Here is a 12072-nt window from a genome sequence, read left to right as displayed (position 1 = left end):
TCGAATTTGACAGTTGGATTAAAAAAGGTACAGTTGCAATTTCATCATTCAAACAGCCAAACGTTAATCAAATGATTTCCAACATAAATTGAGAAATGGTACTTTAAAAAACTAAACACGTAAGAAGCACATGGCATCGCATCGCTAACATAAGCCACAGTCAAGTCACAGTCAAATGGTTCATTTGTGTTAGTAAAAGAAGAGTATATCCTAATGCACACGGGCAGGATGTCAGGACCAAGAGCGACTAGAAAAATAAAACTGTTCAGTCATTTAATTTTTTTGTTCGCCCCCGGCAAATCCACTATCCTCCAGTGAATTCCTTTTCTATGATTAATTTTTTCAAACAATTCAACCCACCATTCAAACAAACACACATACCAGAGCACAGAAAGACAAATGTTGTAAATGGATAAGATTCTTCCGCGGTGCCATCAAGGCTATTAGAAGAAATAGAACACTTTGCAATGATAAGGCTTTCTTCGGCATCTGCATCTGCTTGTAGGGTTTGCGCGGTGTTGTTTACGAAGCAAATTCTCCCCACCCCCCCTTTTTGCCCTTTCCTACTACTCACAAAACGTGGCTGTAGCCGTAGTTGTAGTAGTAGTAGTGGTAGGGTCGGTGGTTGTACCGGTTCTTACGACACCGGACGATTCACAGCCATCCAGCTGGCCGAGATAGTCAATGGCTTCCTTTGTTTGCCGCTTGTGGGCAGTACTTTCGGCGTCCGCCTGGTATTGGGAAGAGAGGCAGTGTTAGTGGGAAGGGTTTTCATCTCATTTGGCACTCTCCCCGGCCTGGTGCGCCCCGTCACACTTACGTTGGTCGTTAGGTTCAGGAACTCGTAGTACCGGCTGAGGGCGGCGACCATACGCTTGAAGTTGTTGTTTTTCAAATGCATCCGGGCAATCTGCTCGTAGTCGGGTTCGCTCATCACCAGCTGACAGATGAGCATGCACACGTGGCTGCCCATGTACGTGTGTTCCATATGATGTTCCGCTTTTTGAATCACTGTAAAGAAAACAGATACAGTGGGGCTCATGACTCCGTTTTAGATGTGTGTTTAGCTTAGTTTTTAGATATGTATTAGAGCTTTTTTTTGCTTTATTGTCTAATGCCAAAAATAACATAAAATAATGAATAAATCAGTAGTTAATTTTAACGTTTAATTGCTTTTTACATCCACGAATAAACGACTAAAAAAGCTCTAATTACAGCTACCTCCAGTGCGACTTACGCTTGGTTTCCGCATCCTCAGCGTCAACCGTTCGGGCCGGAGTTTCCAAAATGGCATTCGTTTTTGCTTCCGCATGACTGAAATAGACAGTAAAGTATAAGGCAAACCGTCTTTTCTCCGCATTCGCTCAATCCACCCCACGCCCAACTCCCCAACGCACCTAGCCATTTCTTCCTGCTGCTCAAAGTACTCGACCAGCGCCTTAATACCGCCCCGATTCGTCTCGCTGTCCATGTAGCACAGCACCTGCTGGCGATTATGTTGACTCGGACGGGCAAGGTGCAGCAACAGCGTTAGCGCCAACAGATGCAGATCAAACACACACCGCTGCGGGACGTAGTCGGAAATGCGCAGCAACAGATGCATCGTGATGTTAATCACATCCGGTTGCTTGCCCACGAGATGGGCTCCTTGGGCTGAAAGACAAAAATAAAAGCGTAACATCAGGCAAGAGAATAATTCGAACCAACAAGCATATCTATCCAACATCGATTATGCCTGAGTGACTACTCACTCAGGCACTCAGGCTCAGGTGAGAACTTGTACACTATGAGTAAAAACTGTTACTAACTAACCTTCTTCATTGAATGCGTGGGTAAGCGTGATGAGCATGTGCAGCATCGGTTGCAGCAGCTCACGCAGCAGCACACCGATACTTTCCTTTGGTGTCGCATCGTCCGTCGGATAGTGCATCAGATCCCGGTCCACTTGCCGGTACAACCGCACCAATATCTGGACCAGCAAGCCGGCTCGATGCTCGAGCAGAAACCGTTGATTCTGAAAGTTGAACAGACTGACGTTGTTCAGCACCCGCAGACAGCGTTCGATTTTGCGCAGCTTCGCCACATCCGGTTCGGCCCAATCGCTAGCCCGTCCCGGTACCTGCTCGTAGCATTCGGCAACCGTTTTGATCAGATGCTCGATACCGCCCAAATTGCGCAGCTCATCCTTAAACCACTCGCCGGCTCGTTGCGAGGTGAGCGATAAGAGTGATTCCATCGCTAGCGAACCCGCCGTCACGCGGTCCGTGTCGATGTGTTTGCCCTTTCCAGCGCTCTTTATTTCTTCGCACAGCTCCTTCACCCGCTGGCGGTTCTTTTGCAGTTGGCCCTGCTGTTGCTGTTGGTTGGTACCGTCTAGCTTGTGGTCCGTGTCGAGCAGATTCAGCATCAGCTCGAGCGAATCCCGATCGAGATCCATGTTGAGCTTGTCCTGCGAGAACACGTACATAATGGCGGCGGTACAGAGTCCAAGACTTGGATCCTGGTGGGCGTCGGACAAGGCGCGGAAAAAGCGTGTTACAACACCGTGCGCCCGGACGTGCATTTTGAACGCGGGTTTCATGCACTTGGTCGCTAGCTGCAGCGCGGACAGGCACCGTGTCGAGATCGGATTGTCGGGATGCAGAGCACTCAGGATGTAATCGACGTCGTCATCCATTTCCTGAAACTCGCCAATCTCCTGCATCTGGTGCGAGTTTTTCACGTTGCGCACGATCGTGTAGAAGGGCCTCGAATGACGCATCCTACTGCCCGGACCACCGTACTCATCCTCACCCCCGTTTGCAACGTCGTCGAACGCGTTCGCCGCGTCACCATCGTATTCGTCTCCAGCGCTTGGCTGCGTTCGATTGTGGTAGTGCATGGAACCGAAACCAGTCGCACCTCCTCCTGCTCCTCCCGCGTTGCTGCCTCCCATTCCAACACCTGTACTTTGACCAGCTGATCCAGCAGCCCCTGGTGCATTACCACTCGGCGCGAACGTTTTTAACCGCTTCGAACGAGGTGGCATCACAGCGGGTCCATCATTGTCGAAAAAGTTGCCATCATAATCGAGCTGAGCTGTACTAAGGATTCCCGCACCAGTAGATGCTCCCGTCGGCCCGGTACTATTACCACCCTCCAGTTGATCGCCCTCCATACCGTCTATACCACAGCTTCCGTCACCCGTGTAGGATAAGCTTGTCGGATCGGATGCCATTTTGCTATTACTCCCTGTCACACCGGCCGCACTAGTGGTATTGCCACCAACTCCAGCAACTCCCGAGCCAGCCAAGTTATTGGCAGTGTCGGGGTTGGAACCGGCCGCACCACCACCTCCGCTACCACCACCATCACCTGCAATGAGCGCACCCTGCTCATCCATCATCATACCGTTACCGTGGTCGTTATCCCATTTGTGTTTGTAGACGTGCCGCTTCTTGGTGTCGTTGGCACCATCCGAAGAGCCCACCATTGGTCGGCTCTTGAAAATGGTACCCTTTTTCTGCAGCACCAAGCGCATCGGTGGCGGTGGTCCGGATACTGGTGGTACCACTGCTACCGGTGCTAAGGTCACTTCCTGCGCTAAGGGTGATGATGTACGCGCCGTAGTCGTACAGGACGTTACCTGCTGCTCTGCCATCGTATCACCGTTCTGTCGTAACGTCTCGGGTAATGCTGTCGCTATATGCTGATCCAGTTCGCACTCACTGCTGTTGTCTGCTTTCTCCACAGCCGAAACCGTCTCCACGATCGCACCACCGGTCGACGACGCTTCACCAAGATAGTCGGGCGGGATCACGTTCTTCTTGCGGCGGCTGTACTGACGCGTAACGCTTTGTGTAGGTCCCGCAGCGGTTACTTCTGAAGCGATCTCGCTATTCACAACAGCCATTGGAATTTCCGCCATCGTTGGAGGCACCGTTTGCAGATTTAGCGCAGGCTCGTCGCACGGTAGTTGGGAGGACGGATTAGTGGATGGTGGCGTATCCGTTTGCTCGCCCGCCGTCTCTTGTTTGCGGGTACGCTTCTCGCTCACAGTACTACCTCGGACCACATTGTTGTTATTGTTGGCAGCCGAACGATTGCGACTGGTTCGGCCAACGCGTAGCACCAGCTGCTTGGCGGGAGACGCTTGCTGTTCGTCGGACAGCTGATTACTGCTGTGCTTCATTTTATTCCGTGTCACACGCGTCCCTTGGGTGACATTTTTCAGATTTAGCTTCAATACTTCTACCCGTTCGACGGTGCTGGACTGCGGTTGTTGCTGGTGCTGAAACAGCTCTACCGGCGGTAGTGCCTCCGACACGCACGTGGATGACGGCGTTGGAGTGCAGGAAGCAGGAGCAAGGGTAGAGGCTACTACCGCAGTCGTACGGGCAGGCTGGTTATCCTGCGTGTTCTCACTCTCCGAGTAGACGTCCGATGGTGGAGCCGCCGCCGTGGAGCTGTTTTGCGAAAGCTCCAAATCACTGCCGCAATCGCTCGAACCGCGGCTGTGTATAATTTGACAGTCTTCGCCCGGTGCGAGCGTATGCTTCGGTGTGTTGTTGTCCGACGACGCACTGCCTAGTATGGAGCTTTGCGAATCGAAATCATCACCACCGGACAGGGAGGACAGCGTACGGAACACCTCGTACGTATCGGTGCCGGGCAGTGGGAAGCTCGGACGCGTTACGGTAGGCCCACTGATTGGCTTCTCCTTAGATACGGTCGAGGACGTCACTGAATGTATCGTGGTGGTGGTGGCGTTGGTAGTAGTGGAAGCAGCACCGGAATTCTGCTGCTCACTGTCCGAATTGTCCGCCTTGCTGCGCTTGGACGACAAATGCGACGAGCGGGCTTTCTCACGTTCGATGGCACGCTTCTTGAAGTTGTACTTGCTACTGCTCTTGGCGCTCTTGCTACCGCTGGACGTACCGACGTTACTGTTGGGTGTCGTTGAACCGACACCAACGCCACTGGTGGTACTGCTGATCAGTGGCTTCCCACCGAGCGATATTTTAATCTTTAGCTCCGATTTCGGTCCCGCAGTTGGCTGTACTTCGGCAGACGTTGCCTCACCTTCCCCGCTCGGTGTTGGTGCTGGTGGCGGTGTGCCAAGTGAAAAAGGTTCAACCGGAGTGCTATACTGATGGGGCGGCTGCTTAAGATAGTCCACCGCGTTGTCTAGGTTGGTGGTTGGTCCTCGTTCGGCTAGCAGCGTTCGTGGCGGCAAATCACCACCGTAATCATCATCTTCATCATCTGGTTGTTGGTCGGACTGTTGTTGCTGCTGCTGCTGCTGATTATAATGCTGATGGTTGCTTGTGGTCGTCGGTGGTGTGCTATTGTTTGTCGAAACCTCTTCACTATCGGTACTAATCAGCATCGATGTACCCTGCGAAAGAGATCAGAGATAATGCCAGTCAGTGGTGACTCATTTAGCTCCAAATCATTCTTGCTCGAATATTAACTAGTCTATTCAGTGAGCACAATAATCTTGGATCCCGATTGTTCACCCCAAGAAGTATTCCCTTCTGATTTGGAGGCTACAGCCTCGAGAAGGGGCTGGCGCTCCTAAGCGAAGCTTAGGACACGTTGTGAGTTCGGAGTCCCTTTGCTTGTTCGGGGTCTCTTGACTTGATTGTACCCATATAGCCTGTTAGCAAGTACCATGTGCCGGGGGACGATGCGGAAGTAAGTTGTCCGTATAGTCTTTCCGTCTATCCAACATTATCAAGGATCAAGGACCAGCCTTCCTTAAAAAGGACTGCAAGTTCCCCTAAAATTATGTTCACCTCATTTGTTCTTCTTGACTTAACGACCAACTAGATCACGCCTGTCAACGCAGGGCCTACTAGACTTGCTGATACCACGTAGTTGGGTAGTCTGGTCCTTTCTACGGGGGAATGGCCCGGATGAGATACGCGTGATTTTACAAAACCAAAATAGCATAAGCCTTAACTTTGAACGTTGTTTTCGTTGTAATAAAATGGAACTTTATATAGGAAAACAAAAAGATTCTGGTTCTGGTGGTTGGTGGTTTTTTTTTTGTACCATTCTAATGGGCAGAAAAACGTCGGTGCCTACTTTGTGATGTTTTTTTGAGTTCGCTCGTTCCATAGAAGGCATGGAATGAACCTAATACGTTCGGAACGGGATTTTCGTTACTATAAACAAGCAAAGCCACATTCTTTCTAGCAATAGGCCATACGATCCGTTTAACAGATCGACCCAGAGCTATGTTCGTTCCTGTAGGAATTGAGTTCGACCCGTGAGTGTAGCAACGAGTTCAGATCGACCTGTTGTTGCAGCAAAGCAAATGGTCATCCCGAACCCATCGGACATACTCGTTGGAATTGTGAATAAGACACGAACTGTTCCAGGTCGCTTATGGATGGCTCCGACCCGGTAGGTTCGGGTCGAACCGCCCAAACACTAGTTCTTCCTAATCGACAAAGTCATTCAAAACATCTTCATCCAACTATTTCGCTCGAATTGATGTTTTGTTTGTTCCACTTGTCCGATGGTGTTTTGTGCCGTGGGAAGGTTTGTGCGTGTTCCATAGCCGTGTGTAAGCGCTGCTGCTGGCATGACGTTTCACAACTGGGTCGAACAATACGCGTAGTTATAAGTGTGTTCGTGTGTCGCTTTCCATCGTGCCGATATGGCGGGGAAATGTTACCGCCTTCAATGTTTTTCTGCCGCCATCTTTGGCCACGGGAAAGTGCCCGCCATGACTGTTGTGGGGGAGCAAAAGCGCACGATTTACAGTAGGAGGTAGGAAAATTTCGCCAAACATCTGCTTCGTACGGTGTTCCTGTACACATCTTCGCACACATACACACATATAAGTACACTGCACAACGCGACGAATGTAAGAGAAAATAAGCAATCAGCACACCATCCAGTGCCGCCGTAGGTAGGTCATGTGTGCAATGGGAAACCTCGCCGACGTGACACATTTGTTCTATATTTCATGTATAAAAGTCCCACACAAACCTGCTGGCTGTATGTAGCAACATGCTTCCGCACATCACACTTACCCAGGCAAACTAGCAATCAGATGTGCCCTTCGCCATCTTTTCTTCCGTTCGATAGCAAATGGGGTAATAGCACACACAAACGCAGGACGAAGGCAAAAGCGCGGGCTAATGGTCTAGCAGGCACACACAGTGACAATTCCGAGGCAAAGGCACTTTGGTACGGTTGAAACGTATCGCGAAGAAATCGAAACCTCTCTAACCAACAAAATAGCCCAAAGGTAGCGGGTATGTGTACTCACAGGTCTCAACTCACTGAACGAACAAATAGGAATACACGGCGGCCCGTAACTGATGAATGGAACGTTACACTTTTCAAACGCACACACACATACATACGTCACAACACCGTTTCATTGTGGACCGGTAAAACACACATACACACACACACACACACGCGCGCACGCATCGAAACACAATGGGTTTATGTAGCAAAAAGCTTCAAACGATACAGCAATCATATAGGTATACAGCAATGTTCGATGGCGCCTTATGATGCACGTGTAGTTGTGTGTTAAGTGTGTAGTTTAAGGTAGGTAAGAGAGAAATCGAGGAAATGCAGGGTTTCACGTATACTGTAAATTTGTGGGAAAACATGCTCTTATTTTCGATTTAGTGTTAATCGACTATGATATTCATTTTGTAAACCTTCCTTCACCCAACCTTTTCTACGGGCTGTATACAACATTTCTCGTCCTAGTGCTGATGTTACCCGATACGTCACGCGCAATGCACGCGAATTCGCTGTAAGTTAATGGTTCAAAAACTCACAGTTCATACTTGTTTTTACGAAAAATTCGATGAAACTTTCACTTTTGTAGAAATAGTTTTAAACAATTTAGTTACAATATAAAATTGAAATAAACTTCTATAATAAGCTTCTATAAAAGAATAAAAAACAATCTATATATCGAAACTATTGTTTAAATACATACGCACATATGGATTCTATAATATTCAAACACACAAACGTACAAATAATTTCATCTGCCTGTCTGATTGTCAGATGCAATTTGATGTATGCGGAAATTCGCCATACACGTTTAGCACTCGGTCCCGATGGGGTCTATCGGGGAATACCTGTACTCATCTACGTCTCGGATAAATGGCCTGGCGAGAATTCATTGCTCTTTAGAAGAACTTTTGGCCCAGTATTTCTAGATGGGCAGAGACGATAGCGCTGTTGGTCTACACTCGATAGAGCAAGGATTCGAATCTTGTCCGGTGGACACGACCACACGAGGTTGTGTATGATCTCACCACCGTCCACATGGATGGTGAAGGTAAGGTAGGTCCTGCTGTAGTCCGGAATATTGGATGGTGGATGCGGAACGGTTTTCAAAATAGTGCTAATGACAGTTGAGAAGATTCCACCCGAATTTCATCGATGTCGCTATCGGCCATAATATTCGTCAAGAGCAGCAATAACAAACAAACGAAATTGTGTCTGTTGACGATTTTAGACAGAAAATTTGAGACTTGACCATCATACAGCAGTTGAACCTGGAATGTGCTAAACCAGCAAGAAATTCCAGCATACTGAACAAAATCGACATCGAGGTGATTCAAACTTTTTTAAAGTTATGGAGATAGGATCATTAGTAAAATGACGTCACATAAATTGAGTTTGGTCATCGGACTGTAAATAAAACCCTGTAAACATAACACTGCAGACAAAGCATATGCACCAGTTTAGTTGGAAGCAAGGACGGAAGCCATAGGAAACAAATTCTGTAAAGTAACCTAAAACTAGCCTTTCGAAGGCAGAGAAGCTACTCGCTTATGTTTGTGTAAAGTAATTAATTTCAAACATTGAAATGGAAACTATCCGTGCAGTATTTACCTTGGATATACGTAGCAAAATGGGCCTATGTTCGCTTGGCGATGGCATCGGCGTGGTGACGGTTGTAGTAGGTTTAGCACCGTATCGTCCCTCGCCACCCGAATGATAACCACCCGCCGGAGACGAAGAAGAAGAGACCGGCCGTTGCACCATCGGATTGTACGGTGCAGCGGCGGTCGGTACCGGTGAATTCTGATGAAACTGCTGCTGTTGCTGCTGCTGCTGCTGCTGCTGCTGATCGAGCACACCGGCAAACGAAGGATCGGTCGATTGTGCCAGGATACCATATTCTGGCGTACTAAAAGGCGCATTAGGATGGTGATTGTTGGTGACCGTTGTCCGGATCGCTGCCGGCCGTTCGTAGTCATTACTATCCTCGTCCTCGTTATAATTCACCACGCGGTTGCGTATGCGGGAGGAGTTACGTTTCGGTTGCTCCTGTTCTAATTCACCAGCTGTCGGTTCCTTTTTACTTTTCTTTGCCCGCTTTTCTTTCTTCTCCTTTTTCGGGGCTTTGCTGCCAGTCGTTTTGCGCCCTGGCGTACTAGCAGCTTCGAATGATGGTTCGAGAGCAGCAAATGGGGCAGCAGTGGCGGCGGCGGTGGCTGCCGTTTTCTTTTTCCGGCCTGGTTTCTTTTCCTTCGACACCGGGACCGTGTGCAGCAGTTGTGGATATTGCTGTAACGCATACCCCATACCATCGCCTACATGGCCACCCGGAAGCAGACCCACGTTTGCTGACTGTGGGCCGGTCGGGGAAAACTGTGGCGTTGCAGCAGCCGCCGACAGTGGCTGGTAGAATTGTTGCTGCTGGGGCGGTGTCGTGGTTACGTTTGCTTGATTCCATGGATCTGAAGTGCCTGCACCGTAGCCGATGCTTCCGGCATTGGACGCGTACGGCGAGTGACCCAGATGTTCGTTCGGAACCGGTGGTGGAGGTGGTGGCGGAGGTATGATGTTGCGGCTTTTGAAGAATTTACGCGGGCGTACGGTCTCGGTATTATTAGAACCGAGGAGATTAACGACGCTGTCCGGCGAGTCGCCGGTCGCGAGATCCAGACCGGTTGCATCTTTCAAATCAACGTTGTTATATTCCGCAACTATATAGAGAGATAGGGAATGATTGTGGAATAGCGCATTAGTAAAAGGACGCTGATTATTGTTGGGAAGTGTCTAGAAGCATGTTAGCATGTGTATTCGCAAAAACATTTTGTATGTAAGTCACTTTAAGGTTATATTTTAGGTATCAGATTTTGGAATAGACTATGAATGTTTTCTTCATAGGTATCATGTTTCTTGGTGCAATTTTCAAATGGTGTTTCAAAATTTTGGTACTTTATATTGAATTTTTCAATTAAAATATTTGCATCGCGAACATGGCATGGCAACGTGCAGACCTAGATTAGGTTTAAGCAAACTTGTTGACTGATGCCATACGACTATGGCGTATTGATAATTAATTATAAATCTATTTCTTTGCGCCAATTGGCGAAGATGATTTTCTGAACGTACAGCACATCCAACTTTATATTCCCAATATTAAAACCCATTTATAATATACCTACCATAACTTCGACTGCGTATCGAGGTAAAACTTGTAATGCCCCATCGTCCCACCAGACCAGCCGAACGGCGTGGTGCAGGACAGTTCTCTTTCCGGCGTTCTTTTAGCAGCGACTCCAGGGGTACAACAACACCCTGCGTTTTGCTCCACTTCGACATGGCCACAGTATGCGTAGCAGTGGCCTACTGTTTGAATCAAACCCGTTTACGAGCCCAACACTTTTTAACTTCTCCGATTAGAGTTAGAAAAAGTACAGGGGCTCCCTGCAACCCGTTATACAGATTTCACACAGCGTACAGGTGGCACTATTGTCCTTCGTTTGTTCCACAATTTTACGATTCTTATGCATCGTTTTCCTTTTTAGTATCTACTGCTTTCCACATATACCCGCTGGCGTAACACGGCAATTTTTTTTTTTGCGATTTATGATTGATTTGTTTGCGATTTTAGCCTAAAATGAAAGAGAGAAAGATATTCGTAAGTATTACTTTTGTTAAGTATATGGGAGTAGTAAGTAAATGTATTTAGCAATCAGTTATTAAGCTTGATAATATGGTCCATATCCCACCCTCACACTTTAGAAGCTGATTGATGATTGAACCTTAAGTTGATTCGGTTGATAGTTTACGGTTGACGGTAATGAAGATTCCAACCAGTTCGGTAAATTAGTGGTAGCGACGCCAGTTGCATGTAATACGGAAATACCGGTAGCAAGTCGTCTCAAGAAGCGTCTGGTTGAAGGTAAATAAAGTCAAGCAAGTCAGAAAAGACATGCCTACGACTGTATGCGGTTGTTATACGTAGCAGGAAATTTTTGATTGCAGAGAACACCGGGATGCTGTTGGTTACAGCTATATCAGCTCATCGTTCCTGGATCTAGTTTTGCATCGCGTTTCATGCACTTTCAATTTACCACCACTTTTCATACTGTTGCTTGTTGGCTTAATAACACGCATCAACTATTCGCACAAGAACACACACACACACAGCTTGCCGTGCGTGGACGAGCCGGAAATATTTTTATCTTAATGGCTTCACAGCCGAGTCGGGGTGGTCGTTGTTTCTTTCGATTTCTTTCTTGACGTCTTAACGCGAATAATGCCGCGGATATACTGTCCCCGCGCGGGACGTACGCACACAAACATAGGAATATATGTACAAAATATATATATGTATATACATGCACGGAAGCGGAGGATGCTGTTTGCTAACTGGTGCGCTTTTCGAGAGCAAACCTGACGGTCAAAAGCCGTACCGGTACGCGTCGTCGTCGGGCGAACGTTTTGGGTTTTTGGTTCTATCTTGATCATCTTCGAGTTTTTCCTGTCCGTTCACAACCTCTCCAAACCAACATCCTACAATTCATCATCCTTTGGACCCGCTCGAAACATAAGACGAAATATGCAACTAAAACAAAAACTAAAGGGATCAAACGAACTGCAACATATTGCTAGAGTGGAACCGAAGTATGATTTACATCCTTCTCTTTTCTTCCCAGACACATCCTGCCCAGCATAAATGAAAGAGAGTAAAAAGGTACATTGCCATTGCAGACCGCTGAAAATCCAATCTCTTCTTTCACTTCTTCCAGTGGATTAAGTGCGTACGTCTGTGTGCGTGTGTGCGCGTTTTATGCTTTACCC

The 12072-nt window shown here is 47.9% G+C and overlaps 2 protein-coding genes across 2 annotated transcripts in view; one reads left to right on the top strand and one right to left on the bottom strand.

The window, feature by feature from the left end:
• LOC126560710 (ras-related protein Rab-10-like) overlaps positions 1-12072 on the top strand; it is a 254816-nt gene that overhangs the window by 127991 nt on the left and 114753 nt on the right. The window lies entirely within an intron of this gene.
• LOC126563186 (protein wings apart-like) lies at positions 567-10593 on the bottom strand. The gene is made up of 7 exons (XM_050219816.1): positions 10431-10593; positions 8866-9965; positions 1813-5377; positions 1398-1653; positions 1238-1314; positions 821-1011; positions 567-731 (listed from the first exon to the last, which is right to left on the bottom strand). Exons 1-7 carry the CDS (start codon positions 10585-10587, stop codon positions 567-569), a joined length of 5511 nt encoding a protein of 1836 aa, XP_050075773.1. The 5' UTR covers positions 10588-10593.

Source organism: Anopheles maculipalpis, chromosome X, assembly GCF_943734695.1.
Source record: "Anopheles maculipalpis chromosome X, idAnoMacuDA_375_x, whole genome shotgun sequence".
In the NCBI taxonomy this organism is placed as follows: Eukaryota; Metazoa; Arthropoda; class Insecta; order Diptera; family Culicidae; genus Anopheles; species Anopheles maculipalpis.
This window is presented reverse-complemented; position numbering and strand designations above follow the sequence as displayed.